The sequence below is a fragment of the Crassostrea angulata genome, chromosome 4 (assembly GCF_025612915.1).
Source record: "Crassostrea angulata isolate pt1a10 chromosome 4, ASM2561291v2, whole genome shotgun sequence".
Classification (NCBI taxonomy): Eukaryota; Metazoa; Mollusca; class Bivalvia; order Ostreida; family Ostreidae; genus Magallana; species Magallana angulata.
The window spans coordinates 35819120-35835358 of record NC_069114.1 but is presented as its reverse complement, the minus strand read 5'-3'; the positions used below and the strand labels follow the sequence as shown (position 1 = coordinate 35835358).

Genomic DNA, 16239 nt, shown 5'->3' with positions numbered 1-16239 from the left:
TCTTCAACTTCCGTTTTTATTATGTATTAAACTTATATAAAATTTATGTACAGTGGTACAGGCAAGAGAAAGATCACGTTAAAATGGGTCAACTTACTTAGTGTATAGGAGAGAGAGAGAGAGAGAGAGAGAGAGAGAGAGAGAGAGAGAGAGAGAGAGAGAGAGAGAGGAGAGAGAGAGAGAGATGGGGAGAGAGAAGAGAGAATTTAACAAATGGATGAGCGAATTCACTCAGCTGTGTGTTTTAGAATTTGATTATTTTGGAACAAAATTGAGTTGATGATAATCATAAAAAAATCTACAAATTAATTTTAGTAGGGATATCAAAGATGATTGTTGTTTTGTACTTTTTTGTTCAAGTTGATCGTTCAGATTTGCCCATTGCCTACTTTATATGCTGAAACACATGACATGCGCTTATCTAGAGGGGAGTTCATGCCCGGATCTAGCCAATAGAAAAATTTAATGGGGAGAGGGGTTTCAAGGCCTATTTTCAGTAATTTTATCACAGGCGCTTGTTTCATACAGGGGTCTTTAACAGACCTCTTGTGTGCATTGGCGGGTTCCGGGGGTCGGACCCCCCCCCCCTTTCTCTGGGACATATGACTTTTTTTGGAAAACTTGTAATGCACTGACAATTTTTCCAATTTAGAATATAAATACTGTAGTTGTCTCAATTAAATGCTGTTAAAATTAAATTGCTTATTTTAAGATTTTCGTACAACGTACGGTAATTTACATGTATTTCTTATACATGTATTAAGAAACACTAACGATCTTTTTATCGAAAAAATTACCCCTCTTCAGCATCCAGTGTTCACTTCCATGAGTAAACACGTGGAAAAAAAATTCATAATCTGAAGCAGTGTCGCTAAAAACACAGATTCATAATAACTTTTAAAATGTATTTTCTGCTCTATTTCTTTAAAAAAAATCGAAAATAGTTCATACATTTTTTAATTGACAATCCATCGAGTAAAACGACGCTCAAGTACGAGTACATGTACAGAGACTCAGAAGAGAGAATTTTACAAATGGATGAGCGAATTCACTCAGCTGTGTGTTTTAGAATTTGATTATTTTGGAACAAAATTGAGTTGATGATAATCATAAAAAAAATCTACAAATTAATTTTAGGTGGGATATCAAAATTGATTGATTGGGTCAAACTTCACGAAAATAGCATGATGATTGTTGTTTTGTACTTTTTTGTTGAAGTTGATCGTTCAGATTTGCCCATTGCCTACTTTATATGCTGAAAGACATGACATGCGCTTATCTAGAGGGGAGTTCATGCCCAGATCTAGCCAATAGAAAAAATTAATGGGGAGGGGGGTTTCAAGGCCTATTTTCAGTAATTTTATCACGGGCGCTTGTTTCATACAGGGGTCTTTAACAGACCTCTTGTGTGCATTGGCGGGTTCCGGGGGTCGGACCCCCCCCCCCCCTTTCTCTGGAACATATGACTTTTTTTGGAAAACTTGTAATGCACAGACAATTTTTCCAATTTAGAATATAAATACTGTAGTTGTCTCAATTGAATGCTGTTAAAATTAAACTGCTTATTTTAAGATCTTCATACAACGTACGGTAATTTACATGTATTTCTTATATTAAGAAACCCTAACGATCTTTTTATCGAAAAAATTACTCCTCTTCAGCATCCAGTGTTCACTTCCATGAGTAAACACGTGGAAAAAAAAATTCATAAACTGAAGCAATGTCGCTAAAAACACAGATTTATAATAACTTTTAAAATGTATTTTCTGCTCTATTTCTTTAAAAAAAAATCGAAAATAGTTCATACAGTTTTGAATTGACAATCCATCGAGTAAAACGACGCTCAAGTACGAGTACATGTACAGAGAAGAGAGAATTTTACAAATGGATGAGCGAATTCACTCAGCTGTGTGTTTTAGAATTCGATTATTTTGGAACAAAATTGAGTTGATGATAATCATAAAAAAAATCTACAAATTAATTTTAGGTGGGATATCAAAATTGATTGATTGGGTCAAACTTCACGAAAATAGCATGATGATTGTTGTTTTGTACTTTTTTGTTGAAGTTGATCGTTCAGATTTGCCCATTGCCTACTTTATATGCTGAAACACATGACATGCGCTTATCTAGAGGGGAGTTCATGCCCGGATCTAGCCAATAGAAAAAATTAATGGGGAGGGGGGTTTCAAGGCCTATTTTCAGTAATTTTATCACAGGCGCTTGTTTCATACAGGGGTCTTTAACAGACCTCTTGTGTGCATTGGCGGCTTCCGGGGGTCGGACCCCCCCCCCCCCCCTTTCTCTGGGACATATGACTTTTTTTGAAAACTTGTAATGCACAGACAATTTTTCCAATTTAGAATATAAATACTGTAGTTGTCTCAATTGAATGCTGTTAAAATTAAACTGCTTATTTTAAGATTTTCGTACAACGTACGGTAATTTACATGTATTTCTTATATTAAGAAACCCTAACGATCTTTTTATCGAAAAAATTACTCCTCTTCAACATCCAGTGTTCACTTCCATGAGTAAACACGTGGAAAAAAAATTCATAAACTGAAGCAATGTCGCTAAAAACACAGATTTATAATAACTTTTAAAATGTATTTTCTGCTCTATTTCTTTAAAAAAAAATCGAAAATAGTTCATACAGTTTTGAATTGACAATCCATCGAGTAAAACGACGCTCAAGTACGAGTACATGTACAGAGAAGAGAGAATTTTACAAATGGATGAGCGAATTCACTCAGCTGTGTGTTTTAGAATTCGATTATTTTGGAACAAAATTGAGTTGATGATAATCATAAAAAAAATCTACAAATTAATTTTAGGTGGGATATCAAAATTGATTGATTGGGTCAAACTTCACGAAAATAGCATGATGATTGTTGTTTTGTACTTTTTTGTTGAAGTTGATCGTTCAGATTTGCCCATTGCCTACTTTATATGCTGAAACACATGACATGCGCTTATCTAGAGGGGAGTTCATGCCCGGATCTAGCCAATAGAAAAAATTAATGGGGAGGGGGGTTTCAAGGCCTATTTTCAGTAATTTTATCACAGGCGCTTGTTTCATACAGGGGTCTTTAACAGACCTCTTGTGTGCATTGGCGGCTTCCGGGGGTCGGACACCCCCCCCCCCCTTTCTCTGGGACATATGACTTTTTTTGAAAACTTGTAATGCACAGACAATTTTTCCAATTTAGAATATAAATACTGTAGTTGTCTCAATTGAATGCTGTTAAAATTAAACTGCTTATTTTAAGATTTTCGTACAACGTTTACATGTATTTCTTATATTAAGAAACCCTAACGATCTTTTTATCGAAAAAATTACTCCTCTTCAGCATCCAGTGTTCACTTCCATGAGTAAACACGTGGAAAAAAAATTCATAATCTGAAGCAGTGTCGCTAAAAACACAGATTTATAGTAACTTTTAAAATGTATTTTCTGCTCTATTTCTTAAAAAAAAAAATCGAAAATAATTCATACAGTTTTGAATTGACAATCCATCGAGTAAAACGACGCTCAAGTACGAGTACATGTACACGCATTTGTTTTACTTTTAAAAGCTGCCTTCAAATGTATTTTTTAGTTAATTAACTTAATTAAGTAATTATGATTGAAAGGTTTTAATCGGTTTTTATACGAAAAATTCAAAGAAAATTATATGATAGCTTGTCGAAATTAGTCTGAATTATACTTTTTTCTTCGTGTTTATTTCTATTAAGCATAGACGCACGTTCTCATTACTGGAGACATGTTTTTTAAGGCTAGAAATTATGTAAATCTTCCTTACCTAAACCAATACGCTCAATAACTGCAGTGCAGTCTGATATTAAAATAGATATAAAAAAGATATTGACGAGATAACTGCTTATTAAATTACGCACGGAAAACGTTCAAAAGGCCTTGTTTATTGACAAATAATGAATGTTGCACGTATTGATTTTCAACAATTGGAACCCCCCCCCCATTTTCCAAATTGCTGGATCCACCTCTGGTATGAGACAAGTGGATCCGCGCATGCATATTATACAAACTGGTTAATTGAAACTAATCATATATATTTATCACTATATAATTTCAAGTACTGTTTTCTATATTTACATGTATAATGTATAAACCTGTACATATAAATCATATAACGTGCGAGTACCCAATATTGCCGAGTACCCATTTTTGTCGATTGTTCTAAAAACAACAAGCTACAAACCAAAATAAATAAATAAATAACACGATTTTTAAGACACTATTAGTACAAAAAATTAGTTGTTAAAAAACGTTTAACAAATAACTTATTGATATTGTCACATTGTAAATTTTGTTTACCAGTAAATTCCAATTAATTACAATTCCGCATTGTATGACCTACAATGTATGATACCTACATTTTGGTTGCTTTTTAAAAATAAATATCCCCCTCCCCGCGCTAGACTCTACTTTTCATTTTCAGTCGGGATCGAGATGCCACTTCCTGGTTGAACTGACAGGCTTGCAGAATGACGGACCACGAAGAGTTCAAGATGCTCCAAGAGCGTTATGATGTGTTGAAAGAATTGTCCAGCCAAGGTAAGAGTGGTTAATGGAAGTTATTTTGGACTTTTCATTTGTACCCATTGTCATCACATTTTTGAGACAACAAGCTGTAACGACTAATTAATGTCTAAACTCTAAACCATTTCATATCATAATAATCATCATTCACCATAATTATTGAATATATATGTTAATTTCCCTAACCATCGACGGTTTTGTTTTAAAGAATAAACACTAGTTACTTAATCTATAATACTCTCATTCTTTTTCATGGTATTACAAAGAATAATTATATTCCTTTTGTATTACTTCCTTGTCTACTTATATGATTGTATGTATCCGGTATTTAAATTATTTTGATAGATAAATTATAAACCTCAAAGTGCCTTTTAGTTTATCACCAATAATCATCAAACATTATATTGTATAGTGTCAAAGAAGCTTCATACTGGAGATGTCAGTCCTCAATTCTCTTTGTATAAATAATATGTTCCAGAGGAATTAATTTACCCTCCCCCCCCCCCCTTTCCACTCCATCCCCAAGATATATAACACTTTCGTAATTTAACCATTCATTGACCAATTTTCCATGATATCATTGATACCTGAATTAAATTCAATTTCTTAAATGATGTTTTAAAGCTTATCCCTTTTTAAATCCTTTAGCATATAAATGCAGTTTTTACAAACTTAACATATCTTATGGGAAACTTAGACATATATGTACTGTAGTGTATACGTAAAGCAAAACTTTAAGTTTGTAACAAAACTACATAAACCAATTATGTCACATGTATTATTAAAGATAAGATATATGAATGAATCAACAATATATATTTTGGTTTTTCTTTTCAGTTCTTGTACGCTATGATGAGCTGCTGTATAAATTTCTTGAGAATGAAAAGGTGGTAAGTAGCAGACTTATAATGGCAGAGTTTATAAAATAATTATATACAGGGAAGCATTGAAGTATATATACATTTTGTAGACCAGGCAAGCTAGCTCTTGCTATACTCACAACCAGGCAATGAAGAAGGAAGTTAAAATGAAAATTGATAGTGAACAACTTTCATGATTGAAATCAAAATATAATATTTCATATATACCATACAATACTAGTAAATGTGAAAGGAAGGAACTTTAGAAAATTTTTGATAGCACTGCAATTAATTATGTTTAAAATGAATTTGTCAGATATTTGGCATTTGAAAATTGAAGGTTACACCTTATCATGGGCAGTTAAACTACATAGAAGATATACATAATTTCAATTCAATAAATTAAAATGTTCTCTCTGTTACTTAATTACAAGTATATCTTAATGGAATGGACATTAATAAAAATACACTGTAAAGATTTTGATAAGTCAGAAACCAGACAATTTTAACAATATATTTGACATACCGGTAATCATTTGTTGTGTTATATAAATCACAATTGTAATAAAATGTTTACCTCATTTTACTACAGTACAACAGTACAGTGCACAAACTGAAACTGAGGGAAAGCCAGCTGAAGGAGATGAAGAAATGTAAGAATAACACTGCCCCTCCCCCTCCCTTAATCTCGATAGAGATTCGGCTAGACTGGATATTTGGACTGATGTCTTCACCGAATCTTGGAACCTTCCTCTTCATAATTCATGCTCTAACTTTGGTTGCTTCTCAGTGAAGGCATCAGCCGAAATATCAAGCCAAGCCAAATCTCCTCCTCCTTCCAAAAAACCCCCAAAAATTTACATTTTCAAAACAAGAAATTTTGATAAGCACAAAATAAAATTTATGTGATAATTAAAAGCACATTATGCATATATAACAAGAATTTTTTTATTGACATTTGACTGAGATATAGCAAAAACACTCTAATTTTACTATTTCAAAAGATTTGTATAAATATATATGGGTAATTGATTGCCTTAAAAAATATTAATCCTTTGTATTTATTTTTTTCAGTGATTCAGCCTGCAATATCAGAATATGAGAGAATGAAGTTAAAGTATGAGATAGAGTTTAACTGCAGGACTCAGGCAGAAATGCTAGCCACCAAGGTCAGTGAAAACCAAATCATTTGCAAGTTCATGATAAATGATGATGATTGAGTTAATGCAATAAGGCTATTGAGGAATGGGGAATTTGCATGGCAATTGCAGAGTTATTGCAGAGAAATATTTATTAATTTCTTCTTTGAAGTCCCATTTTTTAATTTTTTGAACACTCAATTTGAGATGCGACCAGTGCTGGCAAAGATCTCAAACCATTTTGCCCCGTTGGAATTCGGTTCTCTGCAAGTTAATTTAGTCAGTTGAAATCTTGTCTTTTTTACAGATCACCACTCAGAACAAGGAGCTGAAGCGACAGTCCAAGATGCTGCTGGATCTCCAGGGACCGAACCCACCGGACATTACCAAGATGAACCTTGACCTTGATCTAGATGAGAAAGAGGACTCGATGGAGGAGTATCGACAGGAGCAGTCTCAGAAAATACAGAGTATGTCTTTTTTGTGCCATATATGTCTCTCTGAAAAGATATGTCGTATAAGTTCATGTTAATACATGTACAATAAAACATGGTCAAACCCAGGTGCCAGGGACAAGCCGTTTTGATTCATTACATACAACAGTTATTCATAATACATGTACTACTATATACATGTATGTTTATAATGTAATACTGTAAACGTCTTTAATTCCACGTGTCTAATATTTCACGATTTCCTGTGTAAGTACCTTACACGGTGTTTTTAATTTCACAGATAATCGATTTCTTATGCTAGAAAGGTAAATCCTGATTGTAAAAAATCTGATGAGTGATGAACCTGCATCATGTATAAACTTACATTATTTTCTTTTGAATAAAGTAAAATTAAAGCCTTATTCACGTTAAGTGCCATGAGAATAATAAATCAAGTTTGTGTCAAATGTAATAAGGACTGGTGTATAATGCGCAATTGATAATTGGGCGTGAAAACTAGGGGGGAGGGAACGCACATATAATCTGTTAAAAAGAAGTAGACTTTTATAATCAATCAATCTTAAAATTAACTGCTAAATGTGAATGCCAATCGCAGACAACGTCATGGTTGTACAGGAGTCTTTGCCCTAGTCCAAGATAATAAGCGACAATTAGCACCCGGTTTCACAATGGCTTCAAAAGGGCCACAAAGATAAAGATGAAACGAATCTTCCGTTATAAATAGTTGTTTAATTATGATATTAATTTTATTGAATTAACGTAATACTCATTCTAGCTATTTTTTACGAATATTAAATACACAATGATTACGATAAACAAGTTGTAACTTAGGCCCCGCTCAAGGACACATGCATCTGTAATGGCGGCCAACATGGAGATGGAGAATGCACAGCTCAATATTCACGGTGGCTTAATGTTCACGGAAAATTGTCTAACTGTGAACATAGTGAAATTAAAAACACCGTAATGTTTTTCACATCTACAGTATTAAGGGAATGAAGCTGACTTTGCTGTATGCAGGAATTTGTTATAAGAATGTTTGCTGTAATTTTGTTTTGATATATTCATATTAATTAGCATGTATATGGTTATGTAAAAAGTTCTTCAAATGTTCAAAGTTAGAAAAAAATCATTTTCAAGTATATACACTTACACATATATACTACAAAGGTTACGAAATGCAATTTGAAAAATAAAATTTCCTATTGTAAAAAGCTTTACTTGGTAGCTACATTTACATAGAATGCTCAAAAGATTTTCTTTGTTTTTGAACAGAGTTGGAGGAAGAGTTGATTGCAGTTCAGCAGGAGCTTGGGTCTTTGAGAGAAGATCTGGGGATAGAAAAGGATCACTCAAGTAAATGGAAAACCAAGGTACATTTGCCAACATTCTGTACGGTTACACTCTGTAGGGTTACACTCTGTAGGGTTACACTCTGTAGGGTTACACTCTGTAGGGTTACACTTTGTAGGGTTACACTCTGTAGGGTTACACTCTGTATGGTTACACTCTGTAGGGTTACACTCTGTAGGGTTACACTCTGTAGGGTTACACTCTGTATGGTTACACTCTGTATAGTTACACTCTCTATGGTTACACTCTCTATGGTTACACTCTGTATAGTTAAACAGGAACAACAGTTGATGCAGCTGATTGCATGATCTTATGTTATTGAATGCTTCTAGAAAATACTGTTTCATAACTTTTTTTTATATGCTTGGACAATGAATTTTTTAAAGCTTGAAATGATACACCCTAGAAAATTCTATTTATTGTGTTGTATATATTCTACAATGCTTGAAAATGTAAATTGGTTGGTACTTTTGTTAAGGAAGATTACAATATGCTAAGAAGAAGTTGCCTCAAGGCCTGCTGTGCTGAATTTATTTGGATTTTATTTCACTGTTTTTAGTTTGAAGAAATGAAGGAGAGCAGGAATGAAGCAGAGAAGGTAGTAGCCCTGTACAAGGAAGCAATGAAGGACCTATCTAAAGGTATACGCTAACACACCAGTCTTCTTTTCTGTAACAGTTAGTAATATTTCTGTGAATGTTTATAAGATATGTTATAAAAGTGATCTATCCGGATGAAATTTGTTGATGTGAAGTAGTTTCCCTTTAGAAAATCTGATATCTTCAATTTGCAAACAACTTATAAAAAACTTAATTTCTTGAGAATGATCTTTAGTTTTATTCAATATTCATTGCTATCAAAAAGAAAATGATTGTTATCCCTGAAATGGAACTTTGGTAGTTGTTTTCAGACTAAGTACTTTTCTTATTTGCAATTTATTTGGCTGTGAAATTCAAACAGTGATGAGATGTGAGCATTCTTCCACAATTATTTCCAATATTTTTTAAAAAGAAATAAGATGAACTGGCAAAAACCCATTTTCAATATTTATTTAAACCAGAAAATTTTCAGTAATTTTATTATCAACTTTTTAAACTGTGATTATATAACAGATCTAGAGTGTACAATGTTGGTGATAACTGATTTCTGTTTGACAGTGTCTGAGGAAGCAGTACGAGAGTATGAAGCATTGCAGCAGAAGTATGAGTTGGAGAAGCAGTGTCGTAGTGGAGCGGAGCAGTTTGCTACAGAGGTATATACATGTACATTTATTATAACTATACATACACTGACCATGGCCTCTCGATGATTGTTGATAATTTGCTATGATTTCCATTCCTAATTTGTTAGTTAGGGCTATTTGGACCATGGATATCAGCCTAGGTAGCTCACTGGTAGAGCTCCTGATTATAGGGTTGCAGGGGTCCCGGATTTGATTCCCAGTGCATCCATTTATTTTTTGTTGTATAACAGTATTTATTTGCTCATTCCTCCTTTCCTACTACACTAAGATAAAAATTTTGTTATTGATTGTTGTAGAGTTATATTGCCTACTATTGTTCATACCCCCATCATGTGATCAACTAGCCAAGTGTCAATTCTTCATTACATGTAATAGATTGAATACCCCACCATATGACCTACGGACCAGATATCAATACAAATTTATTACATGTATACCTAATTGCATGTGACGTACTGACCAGATATCAATAGATAATGCAATTTTAGTATACCTAATAGCATGTGATCTATTGACCAGATAAATACCTAATTGCATGTGACCTATTGACCAGATATCAATTCCATATTATTTTTCCCCTCTTTGTAACCTATAGCTATTGGTTACTCTGTCATGGTCCTTACTCTCAGCCGGTTGCAGTTACCTTAATACCGATAACTTTAATACAGGATAAAACCTTTCAAACTGTGTTGCAGTAAGTTCTTCACTTTGGGTTTAGATTGAAGCTTTTCTATTTTTGATTTCATTTTGTCACAGATTCGGATTCAAAACGAGGCCATGAAGAAGCAGAGCATGATCTTACTGACGGAGGCGGCCTCTGACCCCAAACTGATGCTGGCCCTCCACGAAGTGGAACAGCTCACTCAGGAGCTAGAGACCCAGAAACAGAAATACGAACAGGAGGTACAGTTGTCTTATGGTACTGTGATTTTTTCGTCATGGTCAACAATGGAGCCAAGGAGGCTCTATACCTTAGTGTCATTAAATATTTGATGGCATTTTTGATGGATAAAGTAAAATTAACAATTTCAAAAAAAAAACAACATATATTCTTGGACAGTGTTCCTAATATTCACATTTTTTTCTTTGATAAACATTTTGCACTCTACCCCTTTGATAATAGATGGGTTTCGTAAATTCACAGAACAGGTGTTTAAGAAGGAATGATGAATCCACAGTAGCTTATTTTCAATATATTAGAAAATACATTAGTTTCTAATTAATACTGATACATGTAATTATACAGAAGAATATGTTATGATTGATCTCTATGTACCAACTTGCATTAATTTGTATTTCATATTGTTATCCAATTTGGTACCTGTTCCAGTACTTGCAATGAGCATTACTTAGAATTGAACATTTTTAGGAGACGTAGGCTAACTGGTTTATTTTATTTAGATCAAAGAGCTGAAGAAGGCTGCTGAAAATGAGGATAAAATGTTCGAGGAACTAGACAATTCTGCTTACGTGGATGAAATCAGACACCTGGAAGCCAAGGTTAAACAGTTCGAGGACCAGTATAACAAACTCCAGGATAGATGTAGGATACATTTTGATAAAAATATCACTGAACAATTATTTTTTTTATATGAACATAAAAAAGGTATTTCATGTAAATTACAATTTTTTTTTTCACAGACATAGCTTTGGAAGCTCGATTTGAAGAAGCAACACGGCCCCCACCCCCACCCCCTCCTCCCCCACCCCCGTCTTTGACCACAAAGTCAAAAGGGTAGGGTTCAATTCTCAGATTTATGTTATACCCATCTGAATGTATGGAATCTTTTTATTTTGAAAGATGTACTTGCCTGGTCTATTCTTTTTTTCTATTTTGGGATAATGAAAAACTTTTCGTATTAATTAATCAAGTGAATTTGAATTTTCAGATTTTTATCCAAATTTAAGAGAGAAAAGAAAAAACCTACTGGAGGTAACTGCTTTACTGTAAAAAAACAACTGAATTAATCTTTAGTTTGACCAATAATTGGTAATTTATTGATACAGAGTACCAGATACATGTACCGGTATATGTATAATAAGATACATTGTAATTGTACATGTATTGATTTCCTTTGTATTGTAGCGGTAGTTGGAATTTTGTATGTTCAAAGATGGTTCAATATTCTTAAGATTTTTTCACGTTTTTATTCAGTACAAAATGTGCCTCAGAATGACACCTTTTCAAAAGCGATGAGTGAAATGATGGAACGCATCAACAGCGGAAAGCCCTTGACCCCAGGTGCAAGGGCACCACCGCGACGAAGGGTAAATATGAACCCCTTAATTTCACTTTATTAATTTAAAACTAAGAAACTTCAAAAATCTGGATGGTTTAGAGATAATTAAATTTGTGTAATTTTATATAAGAATTTATAGTGGATATTATCAATAGTCTGTACATAAGATTACTGTAGTAAAAGCTGTCTCTTAACCTGCTTGTGTTCTCCAGATATCTTAATCTTCTTATTAATAAGTATTTATCTTTCAGTAACCATACATGTTTATATAATTATAGGGAAATTATAGAGTGGTATGTTGATTACATTGCTCCTTTTGACAACTGTCTGCATTTGCACATTTGTAGATATTTTTGTTTTTTTTACCTCATGTACCATTGATATGGTTTGAGAGAAATAAACATTCATTTTGCTAGTGTCAACCTGCAAAATGCTGACTGTTAAATGGTTAATCTGGCTGTAGGGGTTGTTGGAATTCATCTAAATACCATGGTCAGAATACCGACTGGTACATTGTATTCACCTCCAATTACAAAATACTTCAATGTGAATAATGTAGAATTTTAAAAATCAATACTCTAACAAACTTTAGGTTATTTCACTTTGACAAGATGTCAGTTGTGAGGACCTGTAGTGGAATAATTTCAGTATGGTAAAATATGATAATTTGGACCAGTAGTTGACCTACCAGCTTCCCTTACAAGGATGTCACAGTAAATGAAAGGAATTGCTGTTGAGTCTTAAGAATGTATGTACTGTACATGAATAATTATATGTCACCTAATATCAGTTTTAAAACAAATGCAAGTGGTAGCCTAGGATGATAACTTAGAATATTTTAATTTCTCCCAATGATTTATTAATGATTGAGTAAAACAAAAATTGTCATAGGTTCAAGTTTACTCATACTTTTATCAAATTTCATGTACATAATTTGTCTCAATTTCGGGCAAGAAACTTGGCATCTGATCATACTTAATGATAAATGTAGGTATATATTCCCACCACCCATACATGTACTGGATAAACAAATTTGCACAAATCTGTGGGGATCAAGGGCTATAAACTTATGATAAATAGACATTTTGGTGGGGTTGTATACCGGTACAGGTAGACATTTTGGTGGGGTTGTATTATTTGTTTAGTATTTGGAGGATATCAAACACAGACTGGTAACCATATACATGTACAATTAATAAGACAAATAGATTTGCATATCTATACATAGGGGTCTAACACTAGCTCTGGAGGCATGGGGTCTGTGAATGAAGAGGTCGTAGTATGTATTATGCTGTTGTCTTTCTGTCCGCATGGCAAAGGTTATGCTGTGGCATGGAAGCTTTAATAAAAAAGCTTTAGTAAAGAAATAGCTTGTTAAAAAACTTGAGAAATTTCCTGGTTTTATTTGTTGAAAACTTGTTTGCATGTACTTCTCTTTATTTTAATTGATGTTTACACGTAATCTTCATTAATCGTGAGGCACTTTAAGACAGTGTCTTTATTTATAGCTTGTTTTGATTTGCTTAAAATACATGCATTATGCCTTTTGAAAATATAACAAATTATATTAGATTCAAGAGATCTGTAAAATTCATTTTCCATATATAATATGTGCATGGCTCTTTTTGAAATTTGTTCTTTTGGAAAATTAATAGAAGCTGCACAAAGTACTTTGTCACCTTTTTCTCTTTAGTATATCTCATATAAAGGTCCAAGAGAGCTTTCTGTACCTGTCTATGTTAATGATCTTATAACTTTCTGATTTTAACTAAATTAGATTATCAGCTTCTTAAGTCAATCCATTGAGCCAATTTCCACCAAATTTGGTTGAGAGCTTTCTTAAGAGAAAAATTTTTAACCGGGTTTTCTGAAGGAAAAATCTGGTTATTGAAATGGTAAAAATGGCGGGTGGGCGGGCAGCCATCAAAAGGGTACCCTTTTTGGAAGGATAACTCTTCCTACAGTTTTCAAGATAAGAAGTTGTTGTTTTGCAGATCAATTGTACAAATATCAGAGGTGTGCATATTGCTAGGATTTGAATTTCTGATAATTTATGAAAAAAATACCAGCTTTTGAACGTAGTCATTTTTTGGCGAAATATTGCATATAGGGTACCCCTAAGGTACAGATACATGTAACTCCTCCTACAGTTTTCAAGATAAGAAGTTTTTGTTTTGCACATCAATTGTACATATATCAGAGGTGTGCATATTACTTGGATTTTGATTTTTGATAATATATGAAAAAAAAATGCCACCTGGAAGTTGAACTTAGTTATTTTCATACAGAATATTGCATTTAGGGTACTCCATTTCTCTGGATGGGTTGTGTTTATCAATTAAGGGTTGACAAATGGATTATGGATACTGGTAACACAAAAGAAAACCCGGTTTTCTGTCAAATTGACAGCTTTTCTCTTGTCTAGTTTGTTAAAAGGAAATCAATGTCAATAACCCCACATCATCCCCACCCCCAACCCCCACCTTTTTGAGAAAACTAGGTCAATGTAGGAAAGTGTCATCTAATTCTTATAACATGCATGTTTGATATTGTGTAACATTGTATCAAACAATTAATATGATTGGATCAACTCAAATTTTGTATTTTTAATGCTACAGCCTTCAGAAACTGTGGAATCAGAGACAGGTGCTATGAAGGAGTTAAATAACATCTTGGTAAGTGAACCATGTACTAAGTACTGGCTTCTTTTGAATGATTCAGCATATTTTGATGAACATTTTTTTTAAAAATGTACATACATGTAAATATAATACAAATAACAGCTAGTAACTGATAGTAGTAGTAACCTGTCTGTGATTGCATTGATTTACAGAAAAAAATGAAGCGAACCCAGAGTGAGGCTGACATGACAAGTATGGCTGGTGGTGAAGCACAAGAGAAATCTGCAGACTCAGAGCCTGCTTTCGCATTCACACTCAAAAAGAGAATGGTGGGCAGTGAAGCGCGGGAGGAATCGACTGCAGACACCCCCTTGGAGCCTGCTTTCGCATTCACACTCAAAAAGAGATCAGACTCGGTTGACGCCTCAGTTCCAGGTAATACATGAATAATACAAGAACAAAAATCTAAAAGACTCAAAGGAAAACCAGACTGTCCTTCAATCTTCAGTGTTTACTTTAGCAGGTTTTGTGTGAATATATGTGCAGAATAAATGGATGTCAAATTTACTCCATATCTAGGCTTGCATTTAACAACTGTCTTCATAGTTAATTGAGAATATGTAAATTTAGTATATAGTGTATTCATATATAAATAGAAGGGGAATAAACGCACATATATAAATTGTGATCTATTACCAGTACATTGTATACATAATACATTATACACGTATTCTATGAATTTTTGACATGATTCTCAGAAAAAAAGGAGGAGCAGCCAGAATTTTTGACACCCAGTTTCAAGCTGAAAGGAGGTCGCTTAAAGCAGCTTCTAAATCCCATGGATGAGGAAAACAATTAAGTCAGGTGAGGAGGATGTCATCGTTAATTCAGGTCAAGGTTATTTAACATTTTGACATGTTGAAAATAAATATTTTCCTTTGAGCTCATCCCCCCAAAACAGCATACATAAATATTTATTTTCAAAGTCCATTGTACATTACATATTTGTTAATTTTAAATGTTTTGTTGCATTTATACATGTATATACATACAGTATATGGCACAGCTAATGATATTGTTATTATCTTTACAGGATGAGCTCTTCCATTGTTTCTTTTCCATGTCTTCCAAGACAATTTCCGAGGCTTCCATGATCAATAGGAGGCTCCCATGACTCAAACTAATTCTTAAAATAACTGAACATTCGCAATAGATTAATAATAAAATGTTTGTCTGTCACTGTGATTATAATTCAAAATTTCTTGCATGATCATGATTCCAATACATAATGTGCAATAAAAGAAAGTTTCTCTGTTGTCTGACTTTTTGGTTTCATAAATATTATTTTTATTGTGAAAGAACAATCTTCAGTATACATTAATTTTATATTATTCATTTGTTAGCACACCAAGATGAAGTTGGTTGAAGTTTATGCTATACCCTTGGCACTGATGATGGGAGCTGGTTTAAGTTTTTTGAGCAGGTGCTCTAACTAGCTGCAGGTCTGTAGCTCCCGGTCTGAAAAAAATCTGATTCTTTTATGAGCGATAAATTTTGATCCTAGAGGAGGTTAAGGTTTTTGGAGCAGGTTAAAGGGTACCTCCAGTCAAAAATATTTATTTTTTTTAAATACTCATTTGATCTCTTAAAACACAGTCCCGAAAAAACAAAGTTTGTGGGATTGATGATTTAGCTCAGATTAATTAAAATGTCAAACCTCACTGAGAATAACCTTACGCTCGGCTCTTTTCGCCGTTATCAGCT

At 33.5% G+C, this 16239-nt stretch overlaps 1 protein-coding gene across 5 annotated transcripts; it reads left to right on the top strand.

The window, feature by feature from the left end:
- The first annotated feature begins 4463 nt into the window (after nucleotides 1–4463).
- Nucleotides 4464–15790, top strand: LOC128181854 (shootin-1-like). Of its 5 annotated transcripts, none has more exons than XM_052850395.1 (19): nucleotides 4464–4579; nucleotides 5402–5454; nucleotides 6017–6077; nucleotides 6499–6593; nucleotides 6871–7033; nucleotides 8294–8391; nucleotides 8931–9012; nucleotides 9529–9623; nucleotides 10371–10517; nucleotides 11016–11157; nucleotides 11256–11349; nucleotides 11504–11547; nucleotides 11770–11882; nucleotides 12133–12147; nucleotides 13083–13133; nucleotides 14473–14529; nucleotides 14688–14910; nucleotides 15234–15339; nucleotides 15569–15790. In XM_052850395.1, the coding sequence occupies exons 1-18, from the start codon at nucleotides 4510–4512 to the stop codon at nucleotides 15332–15334; spliced, it is 1704 nt and encodes a 567-aa protein (XP_052706355.1). In that variant the 5' UTR covers nucleotides 4464–4509; the 3' UTR covers nucleotides 15335–15339; nucleotides 15569–15790. The 5 variants fall into 5 exon arrangements, with proteins under 5 accessions (XP_052706355.1, XP_052706356.1, XP_052706357.1 ...); XM_052850396.1 differs by having other exon boundaries at nucleotides 15234–15366; XM_052850397.1 differs by lacking the exon at nucleotides 12133–12147.
- The last annotated feature ends 449 nt before the right edge of the window (nucleotides 15791–16239 follow it).

Coding starts and splice junctions, on each gene's coding strand:
- LOC128181854 (XM_052850395.1), top strand. CDS start 4,510: ATGACGGACCACGAAGAGTTCAAGATGCTCCAAGAGCGTTATGATGTG. Junction 5,455..6,016: donor TTCTTGAGAATGAAAAGGTG/GTAAGTAGCAGA, acceptor ATTTTACTACAG/TACAACAGTACAGTGCACAA. Junction 9,624..10,370: donor CGGAGCAGTTTGCTACAGAG/GTATATACATGT, acceptor ATTTTGTCACAG/ATTCGGATTCAAAACGAGGC.